Raw genomic sequence first — 17,317 nt, forward strand, 5'->3', positions numbered from 1 at the left:
ACACTAGCCCTCCTCAGAACCCAGGCCAGACACTAGCCCTCCTCAGAACCCAGGCCAGACACTAGCCCTCCTCAGAACCCAGGCCAGACACTAGCCCTCCTCAGAACCCAGGCCAGACACTAGCCCCCCTCTGCTCTGAACAGGCCAGACACTAGCCCTCCTCTGCTCTGAACCAGGCCAGACACTAGCCCTTCTTTCCTACACTCTGATCTCATGTTTTATAAATAAATTTAGTTTAAGCTCTATAGCAGTGATGCCTTTAAACAAAACCTCAGGTTTCCCAGAATGAGCCAAGGAGAGCCTTGATTGGAGTAGGTACTGCCAACATAAACCAAAGAGCGTTGATGGGAGTAGGTACTGTCAACATAAACCAAAGAGCGTTGATGGGAGTAGGTACTGTCATACTTCCCACCAGTTAGGAGCCGAAACATGACTCGCTGTTGACTAAAACCCACTTATTCAATATCTGAAATGAAAAAAGAAAATACTATCATGCACTCTTCCACTAATTAATCTATATTACTACCTACTATAGTCTTCATAAAGCAATATTTCTACCAGTCCTTTCCCAACAATCATGTGATGGCTGACTAAGATTAATTGTTGCCTTTTTTTTTTTTTTATCCCCTTTTTTTCTCCCATTTTCTATATTTTCTCCCATCCCAATTTCGTATCATCCAATTCAACCCTCCCCTGTCACGAACGCTGTTTCTTGCCTCCCACAAGCCGGCTGCAATGTGGACTAAGTCATACATAGCACAAGTCCCCTCCGGTACTTGAGGTAACAGCAGTCGCATCTTTTCACCTGCGCAGCTCGATCTCTCAGTGGCGAGGAGTAACGCGTGTGGAGGCTCACGCTGCCCCCGACACTTCCTGATTCTACTGCGCAGGCGCACCAACCGACCTGTAGGAGTCGCTGTCCACAACGCCCAATCCCCACCCATCAGTTTCCCACCCCCTAATACGGCCAATGTGTATTAGTATGAACGACCAGCTAAACTGAAAGCAATGTGGCGAGCGCCTTGCCCACTACGCCATGTAGCCGCCCAGATTATTGTTGCCTTAAAGTGATGGCAGTTGATTTTGTACTGTATTTTCAACTGTTTAACTAGATATGGATATATTTTTTATTTTAAAAGGACCACTTGTTGGATATGTTGGTCTTGTGTGTCAAACCAGGTGATTAGTTACACCACTGGACAATTTTCTATCATAGTTTTGCCTTTCACTGCTGATTTCAATATAAAACATGAAATGTTAGTCCTACCTTTTATAAAATTGAAACTCGTGAGCATTTCACAGCTTTCCCTGACATTCAATTTGAATAATTCTGCTGAATGTATTTTGAAGACTTGCCTTGTTTTCACTTGATCAATTACAGCTTTTCCTCTAAAACGGGCAGCTGGTTATACATTTTATAAAAGGCTTAGACATTAATGTCTGGGAGTATGTTACTCACAATAGAATTATTGTATTGCCTACTTAATGTTGTTAGAGATCCATGTCTTCATGGAATGAAAAGCCTATTGTAGATGCAGGATGATATCTTGTGTAAGGAAAGCTATGCATACTCATTACCCACTAAAGTATTCATAAAACATTGACAATTATGTATTGCTATGTATTATCTGGCATAGCGGAAAATATCCCCAATACTAAATTCTGATACCAAGAGTAGGCTAATATATAATATGTCATAAATAAAGGACTGGTACTCTAATGGGCCATAGTACTGATAATGGATTTTGGCAGTGAAAAGGCAACATGAAACAATTTATTGAATCGTGGACATTTATTAAAATATCACAAATATGGTACAACATGACAAATTGGTCCACACAAAACAAATAGAATGCACAATATATATATATAAAAAGAAAGTGGGTCTTTGTCAGCAATCTGCTCACAATCCTCAGTAGCTGGGTTCAGATGGCCAGGCCGAAGACACTGACGATGCAATACATGGACTTGTTCTCCCACCTCACTGTGCAGCTGCCTGTCGGGACAGTGAGATATTATAGGTTTCCAAGATCAGCATCAAATACTAAAGCAATGGCTTAGTGGTGGAAATAGCCAGTTCAAGTTTTGTTTTATGTCACATTATAAAGGTACATGTACCTTACAGTGAAATGCTTGGTTCTGTATGAGCCCCCTGAGATTATGCTTCATACAGTAAAACAAAAAGAATAAAGACCAAACACTATACAAAATAAACAATATACACAACTAAAGTACAAAATGCAAAAATGAGTTAGAGATGTAATGCAAATATTTTAGTAATAAATAAAATATGGTGTTTAAAGTGAATGTTAAAGGTGAATGTTTAATGCGAGTGTGTGGATGTGTGTGCAATGAATGTAGAATGGATGGGTTAGTGTTGCATAGTTATTATGTATTGTTTTTACTTCTGTTTAACTGTTAATAAACAAACAAACAAATAGTTAGTCATTGAGCGTCCTGATGGCCTAAACGAAATAGCTTTGAGAAATGACTATTTTAGAGCAAAATTGCTGACAAGGGTATGTGTGTGTGAGGAAGATATAATATATACAGTACAGATGAACCCTTTCACTACCAAACGGTTAACCCTTTCACTGCGACAATACACAGAAGGTTAACCCTTTCACTGCCACACTACAGAAGGTTAACCCTTTACTATCACACTACTGACGGTAATGGATTGCTTCATACCATCAGTATTATTATCCCAGAAGCATGAACTGGCAGTTTGCAGACCCGCCCCATTCTTCTGCATGATGACACAGGTTACTGGTGACAAACACAAACGAATAAACAAACAAATAATGTTGTCATTGGAGCACAAAGAATGTCAATGTTTAAATGGTAAATGGCTGCATTTATATATAGCGCGTTTATCCAAAGTGCTTTACAATTTGTTCCTCACATTTGACAAATTCACTCACACTGACGGCGGAGGCGACCATGCAACACGAGCAATTAGGGGTTAAGTGTCTTGCTCAAGGACACTTTGACACGCTGCCCGAGAGGAGCGGGAATCAAACCGGGAACCTCTGCTCCATCTACCGAGCCACTGGGGACGTTTCTCGATTCTAAGATGCATCGCGACGCGGACGAGTCACCATCGATCGATGCAGTGCCAGAACATAATCCATTATTAGAATTATTTGCTCCACAACTATAAAGCGCCCTACAAATCAAATATATTATTATTATTATTATATTATTATTATTATTATTGTAATATTAAAGCTAGTGCTCTGGTCATGCATCCACTCAACTCAGAAAATACAGAATCAGGCTATTCTAAAAGTATTGATACTAATAATGATACTAATAAAAATAGTATTGAACCGTTTTTTACAGCTGGGTATCGAGATACCTTTCTAGTATCTGTATCGTGCAACACTAGTAAAGACATTCTGATTTAAGAACTTTCTAAATAAAAGTTAATTTATCTGACTGCTTGTATTAATTGATGAAAAAGTAGCCATGTGCAGTAATATAGATTATAAAATTGAGGATGTAATATATTATAGAGCTGCATCGAGATGCATCGTAGAATCTAATCGTGAGGCCAGTGAAGATTCACAGCTCTCGCCCCATGTTTAATATGTCACTGTCCGCATACATACCAACATATTTGAAAGGCTTGTCCAGCTTGCTGAGCTGACTCAAGCACTGCTCCACTACGTTGGTCGTCCACTGATTGACTCTGCTGTGTTGGTAAGCATTTCCTCCTATCGCTCCGTCTACTGACTAAAATGAGCAATTAAAAACAAAGTTCCGTTTGGTTAGAGTCAGTGAGTACATTACAACATCCAGCTATTAACCACCCCGTACGATTAGCCCTAAGGTATACTGTACCTATATACTCTTTTTTAGACTCTTCTTGTATCACAAACAGTACTGTATCTGTAGATCTGGTATGTCATAAATGTATAGAATATAGATGTAGCAGTACCGTCTATCTGCATGTCATATTATGTTACGATGAATTGAAAATGGGGGGACCCTGATGTAAACAAGACGAAAGTATTTCTCTGGTCTGCATCCCCTTAACAATTGTGTGTATTGAGCCGTACTGTATTGTACCCATTCTGCAATCTGTTAAATAAAGTTTTCAATCAATCAATGATGACTGATGAGCCCTGCAGGTGGCAGCGCGCCTAGCAACCCCCTTAGCAACGGGCTGCTTAGGACAAAGCGAACGTTATTATGTTAATTAACATTAACTGGTTGACAAACATAGAGTTTATATTTTCAACGAACGTGGACACAGACAGACAGCTCGAAAAGCAAGGGCAGGGATGAACTCACCTCCTTCACGATGGTGCTCACCTCGTCCACGACAAAGGCAGTCTGGCGTCAACAAACAAGAGAGAGAGCACTTTGTGTTACTCTGCTAAAGCTACCGTTAACGTTAACGCCACTCTTGCAAAGGGTGGAGTAACGTTATACATTAAATCATAATGGCTTTTACAATCGAGAGGCCGTGGGGATAGATAGATGATGGGAGTTAGAGATAGAAGTGTCCAGCTTACCTCCTCTCCCGTCTGAAACTCCTCCATGACTGTCACACTCCTGCTGCGCACCCGGATGTAACCCGGATGTTTGAGGAGCTACTGGAGTGTTTGACTCCTCCTGCGCACCCGGATGTAACCCGGATGTTTGAGCTGAGCAGCTACTGGAGGCAGATATCTACGAAACCAAGCCGCATTTTTCGAGATGCTTCCAGCTGCAGACCTTCAGACCAGCGCTTACAAGCCCCGCACATACAAGCATAGATATATATAGAACACTATAGATATCTATGCATACAAGCACCGCACATAGCAACCCCTCGCTTCCATTGGCTGATTTTGGTGACGTGATTTTAGGTCACGTTGCACGTTGCACTGCGGGATTGATTGATTGATTGATTGAAAACTTTATGGTGACGTGATTTTGGGTCACGTTGCACGTTGCACTGCGGGATTGATTGATTGATTGATTGAAAACTTTATTAACAGATTGCCGTATGATTTGGGTCACGTTGCACTGTGGGATTGATTGATTGATTGATTCATTGATTGATTGATTGATTGATTGATTGAAAACTTTATTAACAGATTGATTGATTGAAAACTTTATTAACAGATTGCCGAATGGGTACACGTGACCACAGGCCCTGATTGATTGATTGAAAACTTTATTAACAGATTGTAGAATGGGTACACGTGACCTGACCGATTGATTGATTGATTGATTGATTGATTGATTGAAAACTTTATTAACAGATTGCAGAATGGGTACAGTGACCGATTGATTGATTGATTGATTGATTGATTGATTGATTTATTGATTGATTGATTGAAAACTTTATTAACAGATTGCAGAATGCAGTACAGCTCAATACACACAATTGTTAAGGGGATGCAGACCATGCAGTACTGTTACATTTGTGACATACAGTAAATATATACAAGGGGGAGGGAACTGTACATTTATGATGAATTGAAAATGGGGGACCCTGATGTAAACAAGACGGAAGTCTTTCTCTGGTCTGCATCCCCTTAACAATTGTGTGTATTGAGCTGTACTGCAGATATATTTCAATTGCCTTACTTATTTACATAAGTATTATAGGCCTACAGCAGTATTGTACAGACAGTCTGTGTGAAGTCTGTGTGGTTATCCAGCTGCACAAAGGCAGAGCAAGAGGCTCTACAGAGGGTGGTGAAGGCGGCAGGCAGGATTGTCGGGACTCCTCTATCAAACATCACCTCCGGCTGCCTCCACCGCTCCAAGTGTATCATCAAGGACCAGTCTCACCCAGCACATCACCTCTTTCAGCTCCTTCCCTCAGGGAGGAGATACCGGTCCATACATGCCAAGAGTTAAAGATTTAAGAACAGCTTTTTCCCCCAAGCAGTCAGACTGTTAAACGCTCATTGACTGTCCCCTCACGTGCACCATGCACTTACCTGGACTTGATAATCACTGTTACCACTCATCATGCACTTTATTTAAAATATTCTGTTATGTACAGTGTTATATGTGTTTCATGTATGTATATATTGTACTACGGTCTGTGGGAGCTCCCCTGAAATTTCACTCACGGTCATATAAGAGTTTTAATGTAGAAGGTTTTATTAATGAAATGTTGGGTATAAACTGGGAGGAGGTATGTTGTGAGGATGACCCAGAGGGTGCACTGGACTTATTTATGTCAGAAACAAATCAGCCCCATGGATAGATAGTAGCTTTTAATGAATTTTAATGAATGAGAGAGACATACTGTAGCCAAAAAAGCATCAGTGTGTTCCAGTTCTGCAGATGACAGACAAAAGTACCGTTCCTTACGTAATCAAGTCACAAAGTTAAATAAGGTGAGAAAAAGGGAATATTTTAAACCATGGTTATATGATGTGAGAAATGATGGTAAAAATCTATGGAATGTTTTAAATCAAATTATGGGTAGAAAATCCAATGTCTGTACACCTTTTGTTGAGTCATATGGAATTGTCCTAACCAAACCATGTGATATTGCCAACCATTTTAATGATTTTTATGCAAGTAAGATATCTCAGCTCAGGCAGGGAATGCACATCTCAAACAATACAAAATCAAATGACATAATTAAGAATATCATAATGAAAGATAAAGGGTGTACATTTGATTTTCAACAGGTTGAGGTTAGTGATATTGAAAGGTTACTCCAGGCTCTACCTGACAGCAAGTTAGCTGGCACAGACAACTTGGATAGTAAATTATTGAGAATTACTGCTACGATCATAGCAAGTCCAGTGTCATATTATTAATAGATGTATACAACGTATATGTACATTACATTTTCTATATTAGGTCTGGAGTTGCCCTCATTAAAAACTGATTTGGAGTCTTTGGGTAAAGGAGTAACCTTAGCCTCCTTCCATATCTTTGGACATAGTCCCACTTGTATACATCTATTAATAATATGACACTGGACTTGCTATGATCGTAGCAGTAATTCTCAATAATTTACTATCCAAGTTGTCTGTGCCAGCTAACTTGCTGTCAGGTAGAGCCTGGAGTAACCTTTCAATATCACTAACCTCAACCTGTTGAAAATCAAATGTACACCCTTTATCTTTCATTATGATATTCTTAATTATGTCATTTGATTTTGTATTGTTTGAGATGTGCATTCCCTGCCTGAGCTGAGATATCTTACTTGCATAAAAATCATTAAAATGGTTGGCAATATCACATGGTTTGGTTAGGACAATTCCATATGACTCAACAAAAGGTGTACAGACATTGGATTTTCTACCCATAATTTGATTTAAAACATTCCATAGATTTTTACCATCATTTCTCACATCATATAACCATGGTTTAAAATATTCCCTTTTTCTCACCTTATTTAACTTTGTGACTTGATTACGTAAGGAACGGTACTTTTGTCTGTCATCTGCAGAACTGGAACACACTGATGCTTTTTTGGCTACAGTATGTCTCTCTCATTCATTAAAATTCATTAAAAGCTACTATCTATCCATGGGGCTGATTTGTTTCTGACATAAATAAGTCCAGTGCAACCTCTGGGTCATCCTCACAACATACCTCCTCCCAGTTTATACCCAACATTTCATTAATAAAACCTTCTACATTAAAACTCTTATATGACCGTGAGTGAAATTTCAGGGGAGCTCCCACAGACCGTAGTACAATATATACATACATGAAACACATATAACACTGTACATAACAGAATATTTTAAATAAAGTGCATGATGAGTGGTAACAGTGATTATCAAGTCCAGGTAAGTGCATGGTGCACGTGAGGGGACAGTCAATGAGCGTTTAACAGTCTGACTGCTTGGGGGAAAAAGCTGTTCTTAAATCTTTAACTCTTGGCATGTATGGACCGGTATCTCCTCCCTGAGGGAAGGAGCTGAAAGAGGTGATGTGCTGGGTGAGACTGGTCCTTGATGATACACTTGGAGCGGTGGAGGCAGCGGGAGGTGAAGACGGAGGTGATGTTTGATAGAGGAGTCCCGACAATCCTGCCTGCCGCCTTCACCACCCTCTGTAGAGCCTCTTGCTCTGCCTTTGTGCAGCTGGATAACCACACAGACTTCACACAGACTGTCTGTACAATACTGCTGTAGGCCTATAATACTTATGTAAATAAGTAAGGCAATTGAAATATATCTGCAGTACAGCTCAATACACACAATTGTTAAGGGGATGCAGACCAGAGAAAGACTTCCGTCTTGTTTACATCAGGGTCCCCCATTTTCAATTCATCATAAATGTACAGTTCCCTCCCCCTTGTATATATTTACTGTATGTCACAAATGTAACAGTACTGCATGGTCTGCATCCCCTTAACAATTGTGTGTATTGAGCTGTACTGCATTCTGCAATCTGTTAATAAAGTTTTCAATCAATCAATCAATAAATCAATAAATCAATCAATCAATCAATCAATCAATCGGTCACTGTACCCATTCTGCAATCTGTTAATAAAGTTTTCAATCAATCAATCAATCAATCAATCAATCAATCAATCAATCGGTCAGGTCACGTGTACCCATTCTACAATCTGTTAATAAAGTTTTCAATCAATCAATCAGGGCCTGTGGTCACGTGTACCCATTCGGCAATCTGTTAATAAAGTTTTCAATCAATCAATCAATCTGTTAATAAAGTTTTCAATCAATCAATCAATCAATCAATCAATGAATCAATGAATCAATCAATCAATCAATCCCGCAGTGCAACGTGACCCAAATCATACGGCAATCTGTTAATAAAGTTTTCAATCAATCAATCAATCAATCCCGCAGTGCAACGTGCAACGTGACCCAAAATCACGTCACCATAAAGTTTTCAATCAATCAATCAATCAATCCCGCAGTGCAACGTGACCCAAAATCACGTCACCAAAATCAGCCAATGGAAGCGAGGGGTTGCTATGTGCGGTGCTTGTATGTGCGGGGCTTGTAAGCGCTGGTCTGAAGGTCTGCAGCTGGATACTATTGCATTTTTCGGAGACGCTCTCTGATTGGCCACTGACGCGTTTGCCCAATCCGTGACGAGCTGTGTCTTTGGCCATTTCCACGCCAAACAGCCTGCAAACTACCTGGCGTTCTATCGCCATTAAACTCTAACCTTAACCAACTTCGAAGAGTGCCTAAACTTAACCAGTGTAGAAACAGGCGTCGGCCAATCAGAGAGCGTCTCCGAGAAATGCGGCTGTTCTAAATCCTATCAAATAAACCTGTTCTCAGAAAATAAAATAAACTCTTCAGACAAACTTCTCCAGAATTTCTTTGCAATATGTCAGTTATTGTCTGAAGGAGTCGACTGAAGGCTTCTTGTCCTCTGCAAAAGCATGCAATTGGTCCACTGATGGATACATCTTGATATTTGTCTAGTGTGTTCATTAGATGGGTAAAATCCTCTTTCAGTGCCTGTGTGCCTGTTTTCTTAGGCAGTTAGCCTCTGGTATGCGCGCCATTAGCGTTAGCCACGCTTCTAGGCCTCTTTTCTTTTGGAAAGAATGATACAAAAATTTTAAATATTTTTTTTTGCATTCGACTAAGAGGTTGGCAGTCAACTACGGCTCCTTTCGATCGATTAGTATTTAGTCCACTATTCGACTAATAGGGGTCAGCCGTTTACCCAATTAAACCTTATAGTCGCATTTTCTTTCTTACTCTGTATTATTGTCAAGAAGAAAGTGCATTGACCGACAAAGATCCAGAGTTCTGGTTCTAGGTTCCAACTAAATGTTGGCCCATGATTGTGTGTTGAAATGCTGCGTGTTGTATAGCCTTGTATCGCCCAGTATGACAACAAAACGGCTCCAACGTCAGCTACATTTACCTCATCCCTTCACACCGTCTGACTTACAAACGCATAGAGGGCCACATGCAGTCACATGGTCTGCAGAGTGACACCAGACGTTTCATTGTAACTGTTTAAAACATGTATATTTTGCCATAGCCCACTGACAGTTTTCTCACTTTGGTACATTAATTCAACCCTTGACTATTTATATTCCCTATATAACCCTACAATTATATTGTTGCTCTTTGTAAAAGGTTGCATCTATTGTCTCAATAGGACCTGAACACCCCACTCTGGCACACACAAATTATAGGAAGAATTGCAAGCCGTAAAAAACCGACTTCCCTGGTTTCTAGTTTTTCTCTTCAGTGTTGAGCACTATTGAACCATATGTATCACCTGGCTAATAAGTGAATAGAAATGGAAATCCTCCCCATTGCTTCTTAAGTGGATGATGGATCCTAAGCTAAACCATCTCACCCACTAGACTAGACTTTGCATCTAAAATGGCAATAAATAACGACTTTAAATGTAGTAATTTGTCAGATATTATTTTATGATGTTTATAAAGGGAACAAGGAGATTTTTTGTATGGCCTAATACTCCATCACCAATGTTTTTAAATGTTGAGGTTAGTCATAAAAACGTATACTTCTGTTTCTACAGTATATGCATTTGAGACAAAGGTCCAGATCCCAAGGTCGCCGGTCGAGTCCCACCATTGCCAGATTTTGAGGTGTTCATTATAATTATACATAAAAAATAGGGAAACAATGTCCAGGCACGCACTCCAGGTTTTTCCAAATTTATTGGCAGCCTGTAATCATATGACGTTTCGGTGTGAACACACCTTCTTCAGAATGGCTTGCATGAAGCATGAAGGGTAAGTGACCCTAGTAAATACAAGTCAAACAGGAAGTGACAACATAGGAAGTGACAACACATTCCCACAAGAGATCTGCAAAAAAGTACAAAATACCACTTACAAGCACAACCTTTTCAGAATTATGTAAATCAAAAAAGAAGCATGTAAATAAAAATAAAAAAGAAACAGTAAATCACAAAGAGATATATCTATATATAGTTATATATATTTTATACAGAGTAGGCCTACATCTTAAACTCTAAACCTAAACACTCATGACCCATATAAGCCATCTTTCAATTATAAAGAATGATAAATGAAAATAGTAAACAATCGAATGGAATGAAATAATCAAATGAAACAGGTCAAAACATTTTCCTCATTGAGGCCTCTAGGCTCTAGAGTCTAGACAATCAAGAAAATGAATATAGAAGCATTCCCTTTGTAGCAAGAGCCTGTCTCTATCGCCGCCTCTTGGTGGTCTCAAGACCTGCTCTATACCCATGTATTTTAAGCCAGAAATATCATGTCCTAACTTATTAAAGTGCCTTGCAACTGAAGACTTCTCGTCATTTCTTCTTATAGAACATTTGTGCTCCGAAATTCGATTTTTAAAACGTCTTCTTGTTTTTCCAACATAGTAAAGGTTGCAAGGACATTTAAGCAAGTAAACAACAAAATCAGAATTACAGGTAATCCGGCCTCTAACAGAGATACTCCTACCTGTACTTGGTTGTAAATAAAATTTCTCTTTAATCATGCCATGACTTTGGGTACAAGACAAACATGGAAAATTGCCTCGATGTATTGGTGAAAAAGAGACAATATTGTCCATACCGAAGTTTTCAAAAAAGAGACTGATCGAAATTCGTTTCTCCATTATAGCAGTTATCACCCACCAGAGCTCAAGAGGAGCCTTCCATTTAGTCAGATTTTGAGATATAAACGTATCTGTAATACAGATGACATTTTTGATACACAAGCCAAGGAGCTTTGTCAGAACTTTAGATCTAGAGGATATAGTGAGGCCCTTATTGAGAATTCTCTTAATAAAACTAAACAGATAAACAGACAATCCCTTTTTACACATAAAGACAAAGTAAAAAGCAACTCAGTAGCATTGGTGTCCACCTTCAGCCCTATTTCTAGAGATATGCGTGATATTGTGAACAAATACTGGTACATTTTAAAGTCAGATCCTAAGATCGGAGGTGTGTTCCAGGAACCACCCAAATACAAACGGCAACCTAACTTAAGGGACCAGTTAGTTAAAACAGATTTTCCCAAAAAATTGACCCATTTTATGGCTAATATTCCAAATGGCAATTTTCCATGTTTGTCTTGTACCCAATGTCATGGCATGATTAAAGAGACATTTTATTTACAACCAAGTACAGGTAGGAGTATCGCTGTTAGAGGCCGGATTACCTGTAATTCTGATTTTGTTGTTTACTTGCTTAAATGTCCTTGCAACCTTTACTATGTTGGAAAAACAAGAAGACGTTTTAAAAATCGAATTTCGGAGCACAAATGTTCTATAAGAAGAAATGACGAAAAGTCTTCAGTTGCAAGGCACTTTAATAAGTTAGGACATGATATTTCTGGCTTAAAATACATGGGTATAGAGCAGGTCTTGAGACCACCAAGAGGCGGCGACAGAGACAGGCTCTTGCTACAAAGGGAATGCTTCTATATCTTGATTGTCTAGAGCCTAGAGGCCTCAATGAGGAAAATGTTTTGACCCGTTTCATTTGATTATTTCATTCCATTCGATTGTTTACTATTTTCATTTATCATTCTTTATAATTGAAAGATGGCTTATATGGGTCATGAGTGTTTAGGTTTAGAGTTTAAGATGTAGGCCTACTATGTATAAAATATATATAACTATATATAGATATATCTCTTTGTGATTTACTGTTTCTTTTTTATTTTTATTTACATGCTTCTTTTTTGATTTACATAATTCTGAAAAGGTTGTGCTTGTAAGTGGTATTTTGTACTTTTTTGCAGATCTCTTGTGGGAATGTGTTGTCACTTCCTATGTTGTCACTTCCTGTTTGACTTGTATTTACTAGGGTAATTTACCCTTCATGCTTCATGCAAGCCATTCTAAAGAAGGTGTGTTCACACCGAAACGTCATATGATTACAGGCTGCCAATAAATTTGGAAAAACCTGGAGTGCGTGCCTGGACATTGTTTCCCTATTTTTTATGTATGATATCAGAGGTTACAGCACCCAGTGTCAAGTCTAGTGAGGTGAGCGCGTTCTACTACTTTTTTCATTATAATTATACAGAAATGTTATATATATTTCCAAAATGGTTGGAAATCACAATCTGTTTACACATTACTGATTATTAACATATTAGTGATGTATGAATCCTTCTATTGTGAATATTTAAATGTAAGTTGATGTATTTTGTAGACATTTATCCACAACACAAAAAACTGAAAGAGAAGCATACATTTCTGTTGTGACCAAAACTTTATTTAAATGTTATTTCCATGGCCTGAGACAGTCCAGTCAATATTTATGAACATGAGCTACTCTCTATCCCAAAGAAATCAGAGAAGAATCAAACGTGTGATGTCATCAAGTCTAGAGCTGCTCCATTGACAATGAATGGGAGACTGATTTTAATGACCCGCAGAAAGTTTTAAATTGTTTTATATCCGAGCCCAGCTCTCCGCATTGCTATCAGCTTGGCTGGTCGTTCATACTAATACAATTGGCAGTATTAGGGGGTGGGAAGCTGATGGGTGGGGATCGGGCGTTGTGGACAGCGACTCCTACAGGTCGGTTGGTGCGCCTGCGCAGCAGAATCAGGAAGCGACGGGGGCGGCGTGCCCTCCAAACGCAGACCCCCGACGCTGAGAGATTGCGCTGTGCAGGTGAAAAGATGTGACGGCTGCTTCCTCGAGTACCGGAGGGGACACGTGATGTAAGGCTTCGTCCACATTGTAGCCGGCTTGTGGGAGGCATGGCCTAACAGCGTTAGAGACGGGGGAGGGTAGAATTGGACAATACGAAATTGGGATGGGAGAAAAATAGAAAATGGGAGAAAAAGTAGATAAAAAAAAAAAATTTGTTTTATATCCAAATGAGCTTCATTCTGGTCTGTTCTGAAACAGAAAATGTACCTATGAACATTCCCCTGGGTGCTCTGTGTCAAACATATTACTACTATTGTCATGTGACCCAGGCTCAATTAAACATATTACAAACATTACTACTGTTGTCATGTGACCCAGGCTCAATTAAACATATTACTACTGTTGTTGTCATGTGACCCAGCCTCAGTGAAAAATGTTACTACTGTTGTTGTCATGTGACCCAGCCTCAGTGAAACATGTTACTACTGTTGTCATGTGACCCAGCCTCAGTGAAACATGTTACTACTGTTGTCATGTGACCCAGGTTCAGTGAAACATGTTACTACTGTTGTCATGGGACCCAGGTTCAGTGAAACATGTTTCATGTGGGGACACACCGGAAGAAGGCCCATGACCCATTTTGGGTCCCGGCCCATAGTTTAAGAAACCAGGCTATAAACAATAACAGAAAACATACAGAACTATATACAGGAATACGTGTGCGCCCCTCTGTGGGTGTAGAAGGGGGTAGAGGGGCACTAGCTCAGTCCGGCTCTCTGTGGGTGTAGAAGGGGGTAGAGGGGCACTAGCTCAGTCCATACCTCTGTGGGTGTAGAAGGGGGTAGAGGGGCACTAGCTCAGTCCGCCCCTCTGTGGGTGTAGAAGGGGGTAGAGGGGCACTAGCTCAGTCCGCCCCTCTGTGGGTGTAGAAGGGGGTAGAGGGGCACTAGCTCAGTCCGCCCCTCTGTGGGTGTAGAGGGGGGTAGAGGGGCACTAGCTCAGTCCGCCCCTCTGTGGGTGTAGAAGGGGGTAGAGGGGCACTAGCTCAGTCCGCCCCTCTGTGGGTGTAGAGGGGGGTAGAGGGGCACTAGCTCAGTCCGCCCCTCTGTGGGTGTAGAAGGGGGTAGAGGGGCACTAGCTCAGTGCAGCCTTCTGGATCCTGTACCGTTCCTTGAGGTGGTCCATCCACTGCTCCCTGGACACGGCCTCCACAGCCGGGCAGTAGACGAGGCCCTTGTACTGGCCGTGTCCGGTCGCAGACAGCTTGAACTCCCCACACTTCCCACACTTGTTGTGCGGCGATTTGCGGAGCCGTTTGGGAGCCGGAGGAGCAGGAGGAGGAGGAGCGGGGAGGGCGAAGGAGAGGCTGACGTCCAGGGCCTGAGGAGCCAGGGTCGCTGGGGGCTGAGGGCCTGAGGGAGGAGGGGGGAGGAGCTGTGGCTGGGGAGGAGCTCCCGCTGGCGTCTCCCCCGGGGCCAAGAACTTCCTCTTCCTCTTCCTCTTCAGCTGCGCCGGGGCGGGTGGGCGGTGCTGGTGGGCCGGGCCCGGCCGGGGGGGGAAAGGAGTGGCTTGCACCTCCGGGCTGTCCTGCCCCCTCTCGCCCCCCCACTGCTCCAGGGAGGCGCGCCTCACCCCCGGGCTGTCCTGCTCCAGGGAGGCGCGCCTCACCCCCGGGCTGTCCTGATCCAGGGAGGCGCGGCTCACCCCCGGGCTGTCCTGCTCCAGGGAGGCGCGCCTCACCCCCGGGCTGTCCTGCTCCAGGGAGGCGCGCCTCACCCCCGGGCTGTCCTGCTCCAGGGAGGCGCGGCTCACCCCCGGGCTGTCCTGCTCCAGGGAGGCGCGGCTCACCCCCGGGCTGTCCTGCTCCAGGGAGGCGCGGCTCACCCCCGGGCTGTCCTGCTCCAGGGAGGCGTGGCTCACCCCCGGGCTGTCCTGCTCCAGGGAGGCGTGGCTCACCCCCAGGCTGTCCTGCTCCAGGGAGGCGCGGCTCACCCCCGGGCTGTCCTGCTCCAGGGAGGCGCGGCTCACCCCCGGGATGTCCCACCCCCTCTCGCCCCCCCACTGCTCCAGGGAGGCGCGGTTCACCTCCGCCAGCTGCATGCTGGTCCCGCTGGCCAGGATGCGCCTCCTGATCCTCCTGTAGTCCTCCAGGACGAGGTCCCACCTGGACGCCGCGTCCTTCTTCTTAAACGCAGAGCGGACGGCGCAGAGCTGCAGGAAGACGGTCTCGATCAGGCGGCAGCAGTCCGGCCGCTGGGCGAGAGGTGCGGCGGTGGGGGCGAGCGCGGCGCTCTCCGGCCCCGGGAGGAAGTCCTGCCGCCTCTTCTTGGGAGACTTGTTGCTCCCCGCGGCCAGCCGGCTCTGATTTCTGGCGGCGAACACCGCCCTCTGCTGGTCGTAGTCCGGCAGGTTCCGCCAAAGAGCAATGATGCTGCTCACCTGAGCAGAGAGAGAGAACACAACGACACATGAAACACAACAACATGAGACACAACGACACATGAGACACAACGACACATGACACAACGACACATGAGACACAACGACACATGAGACACAACGACACATGAAACACAACGACACATGAAACACAACAACATGAAACACAACGACACATGAGACACAACAACATGAAACACAACGACACATGAGACACAACGACACATGAAACACAACGACACATGAGACACAACGACATGAAACACAACGACACATGAGACACAACAACATGAAACACAACGACACATGAGACACAACGACACATGAGACACAACGACACATGAGACACAACGACATGAAACACAACGACATGAAACACAACGACACATGAAACACAACGACACATGAGACACAACGACATGAAACACAACGACATGAAACACAATGACATGAAACACAACGACACATGAGACACAACGACATGAAACACAACGACATGAAACACAACAACACATGAGACACAACGACACATGAAACACAACGACACATGAAACACAACGACACATGAAACACAACGACATGAAACACAACGACATGAAACACAACAACATGAAACACAACGACACATGAGACACAACGACATGAAACACAACGACACATGAAACACAACGACACATGAAACACAACAACATGAAACACAACAACATGAAACACAACGACATGAAACACAACGACACATGAAACACAACGACACATGAAACACAACGACATGAAACACGACATGAAACACAACGACACATGAAACAACAACATGAAACACAACGACATGAAACACGACATGAGACACAACAACATGAAACACAACGACATGAAACACGACATGAAACACAACGACACATGAAACACAACAACATGAAACACAACGACATGAAACACAACGACATGAAACACAACGCCACATGAAACACGACACATGAAACACAACGACATGAAACACGACATGAAACACAACAACATGAAACACAACGACATGAAACACGACATGAAACACAACGACACATGAGACACAACGACACATGAAACACAACGACACATGAAACACAACGACACATGAGACACAACGGCATGAAACACAACGACATGAAACACAACGACATGAAACACAACGACATGAAACACAACGACACATGAAACACAACGACATGAAACACAACGACATGAAACACAACGACATGAAACACAACGACACATGAAACACAACGACATGAAACACAACGACATGAAACACAACGACATGAAACACAACGACACATGAAACACAACGACATGAAACA

General features: G+C 42.5%; 2 protein-coding genes across 5 annotated transcripts in view; both read right to left on the reverse strand.

Moving 5' to 3' along the window:
* Nucleotides 1-1,779: 1,779 nt before the first annotated feature.
* Nucleotides 1,780-4,597, reverse strand: dynlt1b (dynein light chain Tctex-type 1b). Its single transcript, XM_084337277.1, has 5 exons — nucleotides 4,524-4,597; nucleotides 4,300-4,341; nucleotides 3,615-3,738; nucleotides 2,692-2,769; nucleotides 1,780-1,996 (listed from the first exon to the last, which is right to left on the reverse strand). The coding sequence occupies exons 1-5, from the start codon at nucleotides 4,548-4,550 to the stop codon at nucleotides 1,926-1,928; spliced, it is 342 nt and encodes a 113-aa protein (XP_084193403.1). The 5' UTR covers nucleotides 4,551-4,597; the 3' UTR covers nucleotides 1,780-1,925.
* Nucleotides 4,598-14,463: 9,866 nt separating this feature from the next.
* Nucleotides 14,464-17,317, reverse strand: part of LOC311247448 (uncharacterized protein) — a 101,564-nt gene continuing 98,710 nt past the window's right edge. For all 4 annotated transcript variants that reach the window (XM_084337887.1, XM_084337886.1, XM_084337885.1 and 1 more), the window contains one exon: nucleotides 14,464-15,983. In XM_084337887.1, coding sequence (XP_084194013.1) covers nucleotides 14,679-15,983 — 1,305 coding nt within the window. In that variant the 3' untranslated portion in view covers nucleotides 14,464-14,678. The remainder of the gene's footprint in view (nucleotides 15,984-17,317) is intronic.

Source organism: Notolepis coatsorum, assembly GCF_963971535.1.
Source record: "Notolepis coatsorum genome assembly, chromosome: 20".
In the NCBI taxonomy this organism is placed as follows: domain Eukaryota; kingdom Metazoa; phylum Chordata; class Actinopteri; order Aulopiformes; family Paralepididae; genus Notolepis; species Notolepis coatsorum.